The sequence below is a fragment of the Harpegnathos saltator genome, unplaced genomic scaffold (genome assembly GCF_003227715.2).
Source record: "Harpegnathos saltator strain DR-91 unplaced genomic scaffold, Hsal_v8.6 scaffold16, whole genome shotgun sequence".
Lineage (NCBI taxonomy): Eukaryota > Metazoa > Arthropoda > Insecta > Hymenoptera > Formicidae > Harpegnathos > Harpegnathos saltator.
The window spans coordinates 1,012,501-1,030,000 of NW_020229939.1; the positions used below are offsets into that span (position 1 = coordinate 1,012,501).

Genomic DNA, 17,500 nt, shown 5'->3' on the forward strand with positions numbered 1-17,500 from the left:
ATTTTTCTAGATAAATAATTAAAATGCATAAGAGGAATTTGGAGGTAACTTGGACGAAGGGACAAGTTCTCACGCAGTGTGCACGCAGATAATCTTACCGTAATCGGCTGACGTTGCGACGAGACACCGCGGTGTCGCCATTCTCGCGCGTACCTCTCTCGGAATAATCGGCTGGGAAAACAAGCAATTAGAAATCGAACTTTAGCATTGTCGTGCGTCTGGCACGACATACATGATAGAACGGGTTTTAAGAATTGCGTCTGATGATAGCTCGCGCGCGCGCTCCGCGCCGTTTTTCCCAACCGGTTCCGCGGCGCGCTCGCGCTCGCGCGGGCGCGATGAGATTATTCGAAAATATCCCCGAGAAATATATCGTATCCAGACGGCGACTCGCGGCCGATCGGTCTGCCGCGGAGGATTCTAAAAATTGCTCGCGGGACCGGTTCGACGTGTACGAATATCGTGTCACAATAACAATTTAATGCTCGCCCGGGACTTATGGTTACGAGAAGCGCCGCGCGTGCGTGAAATGATGACCTCGTCGCGACTGCATCTGATTTCGATTCTGGCCGTCACTCCGTTTCTCCGGGTGTCTCAAGTCAAAATAATGGTTCCGTCTGCGCGACTATTCGGCGGCGGCGGCGGCGGCGGCGGCGGCGACGGCGAGGACTCATCGACGAAAATGTACGTCGACTCGTTCGCGTCGCGCCGCCGCACCCCGCTGATATATCGCCGCGCGTCGACACGCGTCGGTGTCAAATGAAAAAATAACGGAACGCTATTTATCATATTTTAATAACTGCGCCGACTATCTCCTCCTCGGTGCTTTCCGGCTTTGCGGAGATACGTGGAGCCATCGATTAAATCGTGCATCGGGTCGCGCCGGAAGAATCCTCTCGATCATTTGGCGCTTTCCGCCATGCCGATCGCCATGTCGCGTCGTGAGACCGAGGGAAAGATAATTGACTTTACGATACTTCCTCGATATTAAGTATCCCGCGGTGGTTGAGTCCTCGGGTTTTACGATTTTATTAAGACGAGCGAGCTCTCGTGCGAGATTCAGCGCGATCGCGCAAATTCGACCGTTCTCTCTTGATGATTTTGCTGTCGGCGGCGCGAAACGGAAGTGAAGCGTCTCCGAGGCTACCAACTTGACGAGAGAGCAGCCGAGTGCGTGTAGCGCGCGCGCGCGCGTCTTCTCCGCGCTGGCCACGAAAGGGTTTTTTCACGCGCGCGCGTATACGCGCACACAACCGTAAGTCAAACGTGTCATTATTCCGTTCCGCTCTACGTGCTATCGATGATATCTAACGTAATGCAGTTGAGGTCTACAAAGAGGCAGATGCTAGCCGCGCTCGGCGCAAATAAAACATTCAATAATGCCGGATACAGTTAATCAGCCTGCAAAATGACCGTGTTTGTGCCGAGGCAAAATGCGAGCTGCCATCGCCCGCAGACACGTTCGTCGTGCGAGCTCTCGTTTTCCTCAGTCGTTAAAAACTAAGCTAATTGCCGTTGCTCGCAACCTCGCCGAGGATTTCAGATCGCTCGTCGCATTGGGATGAATCTTTCGACGTCGCGTCCGCGCTCTCTCGATCAGCGAGAGGGCCGACCGCGACGGGGGATTGAGGTACGACCTTTCCAACCATTTCCCCCCCCTTCTCCCCCCCCCGCGAAAGAGGGAGAGAGGCGGAATCTATTTCGAAAGATTCCGCCTTTCGGCTTTCCGACCTGCGCGAGTTGTTTAACGGTGCTCCTTATCGTCCCATGAGTTTACATCTTCCGGCGTGTTCCGGCGTCAATACGAGATATATTTAATCGGGGACGATTTAATTTATACATAAGAAAAAAAGAAGAGAGAGATGGAGCGAGAGAGAGAGAGAGAGAGAGAGAGAGAGAGAGAGAGAGAGAGAGAAGGGGAGAGAGAGACATGACGCTATCTCTCAACGATAGGTACAAACGGCGCGCTCACTAAGTGAGTACGCAGATAAACGTAAAGCCGGGCAATAAACTGAGCCTCAAGACGCGCGCGACTCGTGCTTTACAACCGAAAACGTATCGTTCGGTCGCGATTATAGCGCAAACGTTTTCCATTTGCATCCGTCCGTCTATCGCCACGCTCCGCTCTATATCAGTCACATCTAGCGCGCATCTTACATCCACTTCTTCGACCGACCCTCGCTCTCTCTCTCTCTCTCTCTCTCTCTCTCTCTCTCTCTCTCTCTCTCTCTCTCTCTCTCTCTCTCTCTCTCTTTCTCTCCGTCTTTCATAATCTCGCTCGTCGTTTTCTTTTTCCGGCTATCCGCGCTTCGGCCGCTCTCTTTCGCGGTGTCTCTATTCGGTTTGTGGTCCGTTTCTGCCGGTCAGACGAGCCAGCCGACGAACGGACCCGTTGCAAACCGATGGATCGACCGTCGTCCGCAACCACTGACATTTCCAGCGGACTTATTTGCATAATTTACTACCGACATCGACATTAGAGAGAGAGAGAGAGAGAGAGAGAGAGAGAGAGAGAGAGAGAGAGAGAGAGAGAGAGGGAGAGGGAGGGAGAAAGAGAGAGCGTCCTATCTCCGTATATGAAGCCGGGTACACAAATACTTCCAAATACGCGCGCATCGTGAACGCACGTATCGGCGATTTTATGTGTATGTGTGTGTGTGTGTGTGTGCGTGCGTGCGTGTGTGTGTGTGCGTGTGTGTGTGCGGGCATCCTCGTACGCGTCTGTACACGTGTGTGCGTATGCATTTATAAGTCTATCCAGCCGTTACGAGCGCGACCCTGAAATTTGAAATATCGCCGAGTCATGATACAATCAAAATCGAGAAAAGATGCGAAATGAACGGCAAGGAGGAGAGGTGATGCATCGCTCCTACCACACGGTGCAATATTGATGCAGAGAGCGGAGGCAGGATCCTTGATCCTACCTGACTCCGGGCATGACGTCAGGATCGATTCGTGACGATCGCGCGAGCAGTGAATATTCATGAAGGACTGGGAGACAAGTGCAGGCCGCGATGCACGACGTTGATGCACTTCCGATCGTCGCGTCGAGAGAGAGAGAGAGAGAGAGAGAGAGAGCCGAACGAGACTCTCGAGCGATAATAACACGTGGATCTGACGCGCGGGGATTTGCATTTTCGCGCATTTTTTCTTCGAGACGGCCTCTAATTTCGCGTTTTCGGCGGGAGCGTCGAGGCGCGGCCTCTCGTTCGGATCTTCTCCCTGTGAGATACGATTGTGTCGTTATTTACCATGATTTGTATTATCACATTATTATATCTTTTGCTCGCGATACTGGGCGTGAGGAATATTTCGCGGAATTTCATTCTCGGAACATTTCGACTCGTATTATACGGCGTAAACGCGCACGACACGCGATGTAATCCGCCTGTGACAATACGTCGATACGTGGTACTATTTGCTTTCTCGTCGTGCTTATTAGCGTGGCGAAGTTCGTTTCAAAGACCTTGGTGCGCGACGAAGTAGCTGATAAATCATTCGCACTCTCGAGCGGCGCTGTTGCACGCGTTATCGTATCGCAGATCTTTACTCCGCTTTTGCTTTTACTGGACACTGCGCTCGCTCGCGCCGGTTCGCCGAGACTCGCCTCGGTTCCTGCATCGCACGAGCTGTGTGACGCAGCTGGTAAACAATTAAATGTGTTACAATGGATATAATTGCCGCGCTCCCACGATTATTATGAACCGCGCTTCCCGCAAGCCGGCTCTGTGTGTAGAAAGAGGCCCGACTTTTACATTTTCGACTCTCCGTTTTATTCGACGCGTAATCGCGAAACTGCTCTTTCGTCTCTTTCACCTCTCCCCCTTTCTCTCGCCCGTTTCCGCGTAAACTCGCAAACTCACTCATGTGTATGCATATGACACAGAAAGGACGACGGGAAGGTAATGTGCCGAGTAAATTTCCCAATTGTGCACCGTTTCTCCACAGCGTCGCCGCGCCTCGGCCGAAACCTGCTCTACGCTCTCGCGCGCAAATAGATCTCGATCGCCGAACGCGAACGCCAAATGTAACGAAACTCAGCTGGATAACTCAGCTGCGTTACGATGCGAAATCGCGGGGAAGGCGGATAACCGCGGCAAAGGCGGTAGAGTTAATTCGAAAACGGCGAAGCGCGCAGGTAGGTCGCGCGTGGCGGAAAAGCAGCTTCCAACGGTGGCCGAAAAGAGACGCGATAATTCTATTAAAATTACGCACCGCAAATAACAGCCGGAGGTGCGTGTGTATGCGTATATGTATATATGTGTGTGTGTGTGTGCGTGCGCGCGCATGTGTGGCGTCATACGTCATTAACGCGCTCGTCACGAATACGCGCGAGTTGCGCACGCATGCACGTGGCATGTATATGGAGAGATAGCGACAGGAGAGAGATGCCATCGAGAGAGACAGAGAGAGAGAGAGAGAGGGGGGGGGGGGGGAGAGAGGGAGAGAGAGAGAGAGAGAGAGAGAAACGGGCGCTGGCTGGACCACGTGCGCGTGGGGAAAATACGCTCGTGTGTAATTCAACGCGCGAGCGTCCCGCGAAAATGCATTATTGGGGCGGCGTTTTATCGGGAAAATATTTTCATCTGCGTGCGCGAGCGCGCTCGTCCTTTTTGACACGGCGCGGCGCGTCCGGGATTCCGAGGCACTCCGGGATGCCGCAAGATCCGGGATAATTGCGAGGGAAATTGGATCGTCGCGATGGAGTCTTGTCACGTGTTGCTTCTCAACGCAGTCGTGCGATCCCGCAGATACAATGATTCCCCGACGCGCGAGTCTCACATCGCAGACGAAGGAATTATCGAAATTCAATGGAATTAAAATTTATACACTCGCGCGAGTACGCGCGCGGCTCAACACCGGTTCGCGGCCGCTCCTCTGCCTTCCTTCCCCCGCGGCTCCTGTTGCATTGGTTTTCGAGTAATTATGTGAAACAGGTTTAATTTAGTGTCGTGTATACGGAAAGACCAGTAATCGCTTCCGCGCGCCGACACGTCGATGGAGCGAGTATGTCATGTATTATAGGATCGACGATTTGGAACATATATTAAACCGAACTGAGAGAGAGAGAGAGAGAGAGAGAGAGAGACGCGCTGCGTCACACGCGTGTGACGCTGGTAACGAATGTGCTAATCATCGTCGACTCTCGATCGTGAGTCAGAGCCAAGTCGATCGCTTCTCATGCGAGATCATCATCGCTTGCTCACGAGAGAGCAAAAATCGCGCGATTCGCGAAAATCGGAATCGTCTCGACGACGTTATGAAGGATCACGTAGATTATGTGGAAGAGTAGGAGGTAGATTTCCGCGGACGAGGGCGCGAGGGCGCGCTGCGGACTCAGCAGTCTTCGTCCAGCTGGCCATTTACATTTTTCCCTCTTTATCCTGATTTTCATCGCGCTCGTGTCGTTCGCTTCTGCAAACAGATAGCGCGTTTTGTTCGGCCGCGCGAGTTTCCCGCGTTTCATCCGCTCGTCGATCCGCGCGCCGAGCGCGCTGCGGTGAAGTGGCGATCGAAGGAGAGGCAGGCGGTCGCTCGCTCGCTCGCTCGCTCGCTCGGTGGTGGCCTCTTCGGCCGCCGTTACGGCCGAAGAGTATCGTGACTCTCGCGCACGGGATCACGTATGTAAATAATTATCGGGTTCAAGCGCGCTGGAAAGATCAATTAGTTATGCCGCGAGGGGAAACTGTTACGCGCACGCACACACGCTCGCCGCGCGCGTCTACGTAGCCTATGTGCGTAATCTCGCGTTCCGAGATCGCGGCCGATTAGGCGAAACGAACGTTGCGCGCGCTATTCGCGGTATCCGCGAGCGATATCCGCGCATGGCAGCGGCGACGACGTGATTTTGCAGAAATCTATCTGCCCGCGGGCGATTTCTCGCGAGATGGATCCGAGACGATCCCCGAATGACCCGCGAGAGATCACGGGAATCCACCTGCCGAGGCCGAGGCCGAGTCGCGTCGACTTGTCTCACGCGCGCGTATATCCCGAAACACGTTAAATCGAATTTTTAATGCGGGGCGAACGGTCATCTCGAGTCTCGGACGACGCGGGGAATTATAATCAATCCGCGGTTCTCACGCACCGAGAAACGTATATCCTATTAAATTAAAATAACGCGCATATAATTAACATTTGTATTTTTCTTCAGCGAGATCGACGCTGAGCTTCCGCTCGGGAGGAAGACGGAGAAGGAGAGAGAGAGAGAGGGGGGGGGAGAGAGAGAGAGAGAGAGAGAGAGAGTTTTCAACTCGCGGACTCGCTGTGGAGCGGCCACGCGCGTTTCCAGTTAGCGCAACAATACGAGGGAAAGAAATCCGTAATGATAACGCCGGACGCGAGGTCCGGACTCGTTTCGAAAATGACACCGTTCTCACCTGCTCCCGGCCGCGCGTAATTAGCGGTTGCACTCGCGATCACGCGTGTATATTGAGTCATGTCGGCCGGCGATTGCGTAATTGCGCCTAAACGCGCCGGTCGCGATGGAGCGAATAAAAAAACGGCCGAATGTGTCGGCCGGGGGGACACGCGCAGATTCGCGACACGGGCGTCTCGCGGTTCGCGGCGATTTGGCGACGGTAAACGCGCGGCTTACGCTAATCCGACCAAGTTTTCGGCGTACGTTTACGTAATTGAAAGACGCGCGAGCGCGGCCGCTGCGGGAAACTGCATCGCGCCGCGACTCCAACATCTCTCGTCCGCGCCTTGAACTTTGACGCTGCGCTCAATATCGTCACTCGCCGCGCGATGCGCGATGCGCGTTGCTACACTCTCGTTTGGCGCTGGAATCTCCGACTTCAGACGCGCGGTCGATTTATTTCGATGAAATCGCCGCGGTCTGCGAATCCCGATCCAGCGTCTTCTTCGAGCGGGCGCGACATAAAAAGCTGCTTACGATGCGCGCCGAACTGGCGATCCTACGCTAGGAAAAATGTATTGTTGCGTGAAGCAAAATTTTGTTGTAACAACAAAATAATTTGGTTCAAGTATGCCCGACAAAACTGTTTAGTTCCTGCAAACAAATATCTTGTTTGATCAACGGTTTGTTCGTGTAACGTAATACTTTTGTTATAGCAACCAAAAAGCTTTGACTAAATGAATTTTGCAAAATATACTGTAATTTTTTTTCTTAATGTATAAAATCTAAATTTTAGTGCACAGAAAGACAAAGCAGTATCCATTGGGCGTTATTTTAGTTTATGTAAAATAATATTTCGTTATTATGTAATTTTTATGGATAAAATAACTAAAATGCTTAATTTTTATATATGAGGTCTAAGAACAAAATCATTTGGTCCAGAGAACAAAGCAGAAAAATATATTTAGTCGAGACAACTGAATATCTCGTTATATAAAACAAGATATTTGGTTGCTACTAAAAAATGCCTCAACTAAACAGTTTTGTTAGAGATACTAAATTCTTTCTCCCAGTGTACGAAAATACTTTCCGGTCCCCTAATGTATGAACCGAAATGCGCGAGAGTGTCATCGAGTATTAACACGCCGCAGCATCGATATGCCTTCTTGATAGCGCGAATTGATAAAACGCCCATGCTGGTTTGGCCGGAAAAGCCCCCGCGGGCGGGGCGGGGCGGGGCGTGAAGTTGACGTCCGTCACCGCGCGATTTGGACATCGTCGTTCGTCATAATCAACGTCGGAACGTTGAAATACAGTTGGGATGAATGATCGGAACCGTAGCCTGAGAGTTCGCTAAATTTCATCGGACTCGCTCCCAGTGAAGTCGAGATTGCGAGAACGATCGTTGTCGATTAGATCGAAAACGCGCGCGCGCGCGACTGCGCGTTATGGCCACATTCGGACGTGTTACACGCCGATACTCGGACACCTGTAGACTCCGATGGTGTTTTGTTTTGCGCGCACACGAGCACGCATTCGAAATCGCTTCCGAAGGAAATCCGCGAGAGCGGCCGCGTAGGCGCGCGCGTCTTCTGCACGACACCTACACGAGCACTCACAGCCGAACACGCTCTCGCGTTGTCGTAAAAGTCGCAGGATGCCCCGTCCTTGTGAGAGAAGAGTCCTCGCCTCTGAACTGAACTTAACGAGCGAAGGAGCGCGGCTCGGCTGTAATAATCGCGAGGCGCTCGCGCTCGAGCCATAAAGGAGCTATTAATAAATTATGAAGTCATTAAACAGCCGCTTGCGCGTATCGTTACTCGTTCGCATTTTCGCGGCGTCTCGTCCGCAGAAGCGAAACGAAAAAGGCACGAGATATTTCGCATCGCACATATGAAAGAAATCGGCGGGCAGTCCCGGCTGATCCGGGACTCCTTCCGTTCAAAACCGCGTGGTAAAAGCGCCATCGCGCGACCACAGCTGCGAGAAGACGGTGCTTTTCGCGCGACGTTTACAACTCAAGGTCGAGCGATAATTTTGCCATTATCGGCAGAAAGCAGATCGCGTAATTTATCGCATTTTCCTCCTCCCGGTTTAATGCCGTTCGCGCTTTCGGCCGTCGTCGTCGTCGCCGTCGTTGTCGTCGCCGCGCTGCGGACTTTCTTCAGCGTTAAAGTCAGATCCGACAAGAAGAATGCCCGCGTATATGGCAGAGAAAAAAGGAAAGGGCGAAATACACCAACGAACCTCCGAGCGCCGATCGATAGCGCGACCTTATAATTCAAGATTAAACGTTGAAACAAATCCCCTCCACCGTGGCGCGATGAGACTGCGACGAAAAGTCATGTTCCAGTAAAAGAGCCTCGAGTAAAATCCCCGGTAATCTCCTTCGACGATACTTCACGCCGCTAATAGTCGTCGTCGCGTCCGACACGATCTCGCGAAGCTTCTTGGAGAGTGTCGAAACACCATCGGCCGCGACCGCTGCGCTTCCTCGCGAAACGATATTCGATCTCGTTCCCGGCTGGCCGGGGATCTCGATCGGCCCGCTCGAAGTGAAAAGTCGACCTTACGCCTGAAATATTCATCATTCGCGTTGCGAGAGGAAAAGAGAGTTGGATATACATTGGCCTTTGGTACCCTAGTCCATAGCCAATATCACGAGGAAGAAGAAGAAGAAGAAGAAGAAGAAGAAGAGATAAATAAATATAGAAGCGTTCATCGCCGCTCAAGGGTCAACCCTCAAGAGCGCTGCGGTAAGAGACTAGAGAGACTCGCATATCCGACAAAAATTATAGCTATTGCGCATGTTTAATTAAACTAAATCAACTTGTAAAATACATCCCCCGTCGCGCTGCGGAGAACATAATTTTCAATTTTAACAAGGAATCGAAATTTTTAATTTATTTAATTTGAATTTCATCAAAATTGAATTGTATTCTTGTATAAAATGTACTTTTGTAAAATTTATTGCATACAAAATTGCAATTTTATCGCGTATAAACAGGGTGGCCGGGATCTTTTGGAGACGAAAAATTATGAAGACTAATCAGATCAAACTGAGAAGAAAAGTCTCATGTTGCATACCATTTTGCAAAAACCGCAATAGTTATTAGTATTTGAAAATGACCACATCCGGAGGCTCTTTTAAATTGATAACTTGAAAATTCGAATAACTTACTTATTTGCAAAATGGTAAAGGACTTTTCCGTTCAGAATGACTTAGTCTACAATCATAATATGGCTATTGTGTCTAGCGATAGATATGAATATATTGAACTTTGAATCCTGAATCTTGAACTTGTCGCTAGGTACAATAGGCCGTCATATAGTTGTAGATTAGGTCATTCTGAGCAGAAAAGTCCTTTATCATTTTGCAAATAAGTACGCAGATTCTCAAGTTATCGGTTAAAAGAGCCTCCAGATGTGGTCATTTTCAATCATTAATAGCTGAATAACTATTGCGATTTGTGCAAGATGATACTTGACTTTTCTTCTCAGTTTCATCAATCTGATCAATCTTCACAATTTTTCGTTTCCGAAAGAACCCGAACATTCTGTATATGAGAAAAAATTTTAGCTATTACATTAGATGAGAGGAGAGAGAGGGAGAGAGGGAGAGAGGGAGGGAGAGGGGGAGAGAGAGAGAGAGAGAGAGAGCGAGAGAGAGAGAGAGAGAGAGAGAGAGACGCGCGCGATGAGATGTGAGGACGAGACGAGCGCAGCGGCAGCGGTGACGAATACTCGCGTCGAAAGCCGTGACGGCGGTGTATTTTTACAGACCGCATGCACGAGGAGCGTGAAGCGCGTTCTCAAGTGTCGATGAGGCGCGTAAGAGCGCAAAGTAGTAGCGAATACTCGCGCTCGCGCGATAATATAGCTAACTCGGCCTGCCGGCTTGCCGTGTGCGTCGATCGATATTGCGAACTCTCGGCGTAATGACAGGCACTCGTAATGCAGGATCACTCACGTCCTTGCAACCTGCAGGATCCTTGCCCCTTGCACGCCGGCGTGTGTTGCGTCAGTCGCAGCAGCAGCAGCAGCAGCAGCAGCCGGTCGCTCGTGCGTCCGTGTGCTTCTTTCTCGGTATTATCGCGCACGAGCGCGATTGCATACGAGTCTACGCTCTCGCGTATATCCCGATCGCATTCGTACACGCGGGTCTTTATTTATCACCGGGATCCGCGACGAGCCCAAGTGAGAGAGACGTGGAACTTTGTGGCGCACGTCGATAAATCATAACGCTACTCGCGGGAATCCTTATTAATTCCGCGGTACGTCTCGCGGCTTAGAAATAAATCCTTATATCTGCGCGAGTTAGCATATTACCGTCGACGTCAATTTTCATCACGTGTTACGGATCTCCAGGAATGTTCATGATCAATTCGATACGATATCGATTGCTGGACGCGCGCGTGCTTATTATGTCGAGGTTTTGCGCAGCGCGAAAATTGGTCAGTTCGAATGGAAACGTTTAATTATGATTATACATTCCGATACAAACAAGGAGGAGCGATCCAGTGACTGACAGCGTCGTCGCCGCGCGTGACACTTCCACGTGTCTCGAATACCCGGGGCAAACGGCGAGGCGGAAAGAATTCTTGCCAATCCCCGGCGATCTCGGCCGCGAGATCGACGCGGAATAATTGATACCGGTTGACAGGCGCGCGCGTGTGCGCACAATCCACAACGCCCAACCTATGATTAGCGATGAATTAGAAGCGCCTGTGGAAACTGCCGACGAATGGCGCGCGCGGTTCACCGTGCGCACTTTCCAGGCCGTTTCCGCCGCCGTTTCACCGTCTGATCGTCAAGTGCGCCAAGTAGGTTACGAGACGATGGAAATGATCTCGATTAATTAAAACATTAGCAGCCGGCCGCTCCGTGCGTGCATGCGCGTTACGCGCCGCGCGCCGCGCTCTAAACTGCCCTCGATAATAGCCGTCGCCCAAGGTGAGAGCCGACTCCACTGAGACGAGTGAATCCGTCATGAATGATTGCAGGTGATGAGCAGTACCGCGGCGCCGGCGGCTCGAGCAGCGGGAGTCCGCCCGCGAGTTTGCTGGTGGTGCCTCAACCCCTCACCGTCAAGCCTTCGCATCCATCGCATCTGAATCCGCATCTCGGTGGGCCTCACTCGCATCCGCCGAGGAAGTACCAGTGCAAGATGTGTCCTCAGGTGAGTCCGAGTTATTCACCGATTCACCGTGCGAATATCGCACGCGTTAACGCGCGGAAGGAGCCTTGCCGGCCGAGTTGGCGAATTTACACCCACGCGTGCTCACTCGTCGACTGCGAGCGCGATTAATTATGTCATTGATAACACCCACGCATCACGCGCGGGAAACGACGCTTTTTCGTCTCGTCGTCGTCGTCGTCGTCGTCGTCGTCGTCGTCGACGTGCCTCGTGAAATATAGACGCTAGATTTGAGAAGCCAACGCGCATTTGTAAGAAACAAGTTGCACCGGCGACGCTCTGTCTTGGCCGTATATTTCTCTTCCCCCTCCCCCCCCCCCCTCTCTCTCTCTCTCTCTCTCTCTCTCTCTTTCTCTCTCTCTCTGTCCTTCTCTTTTTCTCCGTCGCTGTGGGTCTCGTAGCACACGCGTAACAGCAGTCGCAATAATGTCGCAGCTTTGTTTCGCTATTTGGTTGCATGACGGGCCGTGGCCGGTGAAGCTTCCTGAGATTTAGTTGACGGACTATAGATGGTCCCTTAGCGGTTTTCGTTTTTTTCACTCCTCCTCGCATGACAACTATTAGTCCTTTCTCTCGGGTCCTTCTCTCACGAGCGCAAAAAAGTAACTCTTTCTCCTGTCAATCGCGGGTGTCTCACGAAAAGTTAATCTCCGGTCTCGGTCTTCTCTCTCTCTCTCTCTCTCTCTCTCTCTCTCTCTCTCTCTCTCTCTCTCTCTCTCTCTCTCTCTCTCTCTCTCTCTCTCTCTCTCTCTCTCTCTCTCTCTCTCTATCTATCTATCTATCTATCTATCTATCTATCTATCTATCCATCCATCCATCCATTCATCTCTCTCACCTCGCGCTCAGGCAGATTTGTCTGCTTGCGTGTCTGCGTGCTGAGGACAAAACGCCGGGAAGTACCGCTACTTACCAGGTATTTAGGAGCAGTACACACGCACACAAGTCGACGCCACTTGTCGAAGTCACGCGGAGTTATTCGGTTGTTGTCGTTTTTATAAAACACAGCCTATTCACATCTCGGACGAGCGAACATTCTCTTCTCTTTTCTTGTCTCGGTGAAACACGACGGTTGCGTTTCCGCACACGAGTTTCCGCAGGTAAGGAAAGGCTGACGCTTCCCGCTTACATCCCGTCGTTCGCTTCTAAACATGATCTCAGTTTTCGTGTATGCGGCAAAAAACGCTGAAGAGTGATAGGATCGTGCCCCTTTTATTCTCCTTTTTTTCTCTCCTCTCTCTCTCTCTCTCTCTCTCTCTCTCTCTCTCTCTCTCTCCGGCCCATCACGGAAGTATTCGTTCTCTTGATTTTTTTACCCGTCTCTGCGACCCGATCGCGGCGGTAGTGTGAAAAATCGGCTGCTTCTCCGAAGATCTCCCACGAACGCGGCCGGGGTGAAGGCAATACTCGTCGCTAATGTCGCGCATGGAGCGCGACTTTTGCTTGAAATTTAAGAACGGGGAAGACAGGCTGCGTCGCGCGGCACGCGGGATTTTCGCGGTAACGACGAGGTTTCACGATTAAACGCTCGTGAGCAATAGATGCGGGCGCGCCGCCGCGCCGCATCGAACGGCGACGTGAATCTTCTCGTGTTTTCTATTTCCTTTCTTCTTCTTTTTTTCTCTTACTCGAGAACAGCAATTCTCTCGCACGTAGGAGGGTCTTTAGGAAGCGTGTCTCCGTTAATCTCTTTTCTCTTTTGCTCGGGCTAGCATTCTATTGCAACTTGTGTTCTTTCGTTTCGAGCTGTCATTTTTTTGTCGATGTGCTTCGCGCGTTGAAAAAGGCTTTAGCGATCCCACCCCGTCTGTGTGTTGTCGGTTGAAATATAATAGGCAAAATCCTCGCCAAGATGCCAGTGATGCAACAAGAAAGTTATATATGTTCTTGCGACACATCGATGTTACCGTCGTTTACGATCAAAGTACGCGCTAAATACCGCCGATAATTAATACTGTTCATATAGTGCGAGAGAGGATTAAGTGAATAATAAATCATTACCAAGACGAATCCGTGATTTGTGACACTCTCAATCAAAGATCGTGAATGATTTGCGACTGCACGTTCGCGCACCGGCCAGTTTCTCATTAACTCCTTCAAGAGTATCAATTCTCAGCGATATTCCCAACGCCGAAGACAAAAAGAGAGAGATTATGAGGAAAAAAATATTTCTTCTGCTATCTATTTACATATTCACTTTTATTAAATTATGTTTATTAACATTTGCCTGCCTTATATATTATATTCCATCTGCCGAGCTGAGTAAGTTGTATAATTAATACCACGCGTTGACTGGAGCTAAAAACAGAAATTCAATGCGGACGTAACACTGTAATTGATCGAATATTAATTCGGTCTAAAATTAATCCTTCTTAACTCTCACCCTCCACGTGCAAAAAATGACAGCAAGAAACGATTTGCATTAAAACAGAACAATATTCTGTTATATCTCGAGACTTGCAGATTCCATCTGCAGAGCTGAGTAAGTTGTATAATTAATCGCTGACTGGAATTAAAAATAGAAATTCAATGCAGATGAAACACTGAAATTGATGGAATATTAATTCATTCCGGAATTAACTTTTTTATCCTCCCGCTTTATGTGTGTAAAAAATGGCAGCAAAAACGATTTGCATACAGAGTAATGCATACAGAGTAAAAAAAAAACGATTTAAAACAGAGTAATCTCCTATACAATGTTATACTCCGAGATCCTCATTGATCCTCCCAGTCCAACGGCATTTGTAGGATCCGTAGAGCCAAAATTTCGACTCGAAGGCGACTCGTAGCTTACAAAGACACAGAGTCGCGCGCAATGGAGAACATTCTTCTTTCGTAAGCGAAAACTATAAAGAGCGCCTTGGAATTGAATCGAGCAAGGACATTCGCCGTTCGTTCGACCACCCCGTCACAAATTGATGTTATTCGCGAAGCTCGCAAATTTCCTCAACTTCCATCAGGATTCCTCCGGCGCAGAGATACTTAGTTCTCCGAGCGCGATACGCGTCGTTCCATCATTAACATCCATTCGAAAGAAATCTTCGGCCGGGCTCCTGCACCAAAGATGTGAGTATCCTTACGCTGCTGCGACTTTTCGGTGCGGGCAGTACAAGCGTGTAAAACTCGATCTCCGGAAAATTTCTCACCCCCGTCGTCCCGCATGCAGTCCCTCCCGTCGGTCGTCAGTCGGGAATGTCTCAGTCGTGTACGCGGCCGCCGAGGGATTCCCGATGACTGACTCTAATTTCGCAAATTCATTAACGCGCGTCTTTACGAGCCGCTTCGGCTCGACCGTTAAAGGTTTACAGCTTTCCGCGCTTTCCGCGATAATCACCGGCGCGTCGTGGAAAAAAAGGATGCGCGCAAGACGAGGAGGAGAAGCGCTGATCGGCGGGGAGGATAGGAGAGACCGAGAGAAAGAGAGAAAGAATGCAAAGGAGAAAGACGCGCGGCGCACGACATTCCGTAAGGTGGATCGTAAAAATTTTACGATATATTCACCGAATGATTATAGAATAGGGCAAATTATCATACATGGGAGGAGCCGGCGCTCCTTGCGGTCGCGTCAACGAGCGGGTATGCGTGCGTGCGTGCGTGCGTGCGCGGAGGAAGCGGGAGCAAAGAAGCGAGAGCTACGATTAAAACCAGTTATTGCGCGTATATCTGCCACGTTAGATACAATGTGACGCGAAGGGGGCTAATTTGTCGCGGATCGGGAGGCGCGTCGCGCGCGGACGCGGAATTCCGCAATCTCCGGCTATTAGTCGCGGGTCGTGTCTCGATGAAGATTTCCGTCGTCTTCTCTCCCTCGCTGCCCTCCCGTTGATTTATCCTCGCGTGGCTTTCCCACGACGCGGCGCGAGTGACAGAGAGGCGGAAGGACGACGACGACGACGACGACGACGACGATCCGGCCGATAATCGTTAAGACGTCGCGCAGCGATCGGCGCGCTGCGCCGCTCATTAACGCGCGGCGCATGAAATTAGTAAACGGACAGATCTGAGTCCCGCGTTAGACGCGACCGCTTCGTTAGACGTCGTTTCCCCCCGTTAATAGCCGATCGGGGCCGGCTCTTTAATCGGCCGGCTGTCTTATCTCGCCCCGGCCGACGCCGGTTAATATGCCGATAACTCGTGCGCGGCTGTGTGCGTGCGTGCGCGCGCGCGTGTGTGTGTGTGTGTGCGCGCGTGTATGTTACGCGACGTCGACCGATCACTCGTCACTTTCGGTCGTTACTGTTGGCTTTAATATCACAGGACGTACGGGGACGCTTATGACTCACCGGTAATTATAATATTGCTTTTTATCGCCGGCCGAAAGAGAAAGAGAGAGAGAGAGAGAGAGGTGGGGGGGAGAGTGAACCGTTACCGACGTCGTTACGTTGTAAACGTCCGTGGGTCGAGGTACAACGACGACATGGTTCACTTTGTCGCGACGAAAAGCAAAAGCGCACGTTCGCGTTCGGGAGGTTGCGCCTTTCCCGCGCGTGGCTTTTCGTAACGCCGCGGCATTAGCGCGATAGCTCGCGCGAAAATCGAATAAATGTCACGGGGAACTTTTAAATAGCGCCAACGTGGTATATTATATCTCCGCTTCTCCCCGACGAGATTTATCAAACCGCGTACGTAAAGCGCTCACGTCCTCCGCCACGAGGTGGAGGTGGAGGTGGAGGAGGGGAAGCAGGTCTCTCGCAGCTATTACCCAGCACACTAATGCACTTTTATTAACCGAGCAGTGCTTTGTTAAATATTTCGGGATATCGCAGTCGATCTTTTCTCCTCCAGATTTTCCCTCCTCTTCCCCTTCCCCCCTCCTCTCTCTCTCTCTCTCTCTCTCTCTCTCTCTCTCTCTCTCTCTCTCTCTCTCTTATCCTTGTGGAACAATTGCGGAATAACGTCTTCTTTAATTGTCGGCCTTCATGCGCGTCTCCGCAAAAAGCGATTCTCATTTATGACCGCGCAAAAAATGATCGGATCTAAAGATTGTTACGTTTTATTCCCGCTTTCTCCTGCGGGCGGTAATAAATACTCGCTGACGATCCTCCGAGTACGTCGCGTCGGAGTGCGCCGCGGCCAGACGGAGATTAAACCGAATCAAATTACATATTTGCGGCTGGTAAAAAAGTTTACAAATTACACAGATTTCGTGCAACGGTACCGGGCGGATTCCCCGCGCGATTAATCGGCCTCCGCGCGGCACGTCACAAAGTAGTAGTTTCTCGTTATAATCATTCCACTTTATCGGATATCCTCTCTCGCGTACGCGCAAGGATAAGGAGTAGCCGCGAGAAAAGAGAGTAAGAGGAGAGGGCGCGAAGAAAAGTGCAGGCGAAGGGAAAAAGAAATGATGCGTCTGCGAGGGTCGGCGAAGAGGGGGAGAGAGAGAGAGAGAGAGAGAGAGAGAGAGAGAGAGAGAGAGAGAGAGAGAGAGAGAGAGAGAGAGAGAGGCGAATGATCGGATGTGGGGAGTTATCGAGGACACGGAAACGTCCTGCGATATTCCGGCTCGCAAAACACTCGTCAATCGGAGCGGACTTTGCAACAGCGGCGGCGCGGGTGACAAACTCTCATGAATGACTGTTACGCGCGAATGAAACTCGTACGCACAGAATGACCGATTTTAAAGGGCTGCCCGAAATATCCCGGAAGAGATGCGTCACTCGCAAAAATCGTTTCACAGACGGGACATATCAGTCGAGCCAAGGTCACTGTTCTATCGCTCCCTGCTGAAACACACAAACAACTTTTCGGCCTGAAATATTTTTATCCGAACAAGCCACTCTCCCGAGATACTTTAGGCTAGGCGGCCGTTGAAAATGGGGTTGTCCTGTCGCACGGCACATCCTCGAAAGGATCACTTCATCCGCCGTCCCGCCGTGCAGCCGAGTGGAACGAAAATGACGGGAGTCGCGGCCACGGAGAGAATCGCCCTGTCTGCATACGCA

At 50.9% G+C, this 17,500-nt stretch overlaps 1 protein-coding gene across 3 annotated transcripts in view; it reads left to right on the forward strand.

Moving 5' to 3' along the window:
- Positions 1 to 17,500, forward strand: part of LOC105183350 (zinc finger protein rotund) — a 178,272-nt gene that overhangs the window by 100,735 nt on the left and 60,037 nt on the right. For all 3 annotated transcript variants that reach the window (XM_011141397.2, XM_025296813.1, XM_025296814.1), the window contains exon 5: positions 11,365 to 11,540. In XM_011141397.2, coding sequence (XP_011139699.1) covers positions 11,365 to 11,540 — 176 coding nt within the window. The remainder of the gene's footprint in view (positions 1 to 11,364; positions 11,541 to 17,500) is intronic.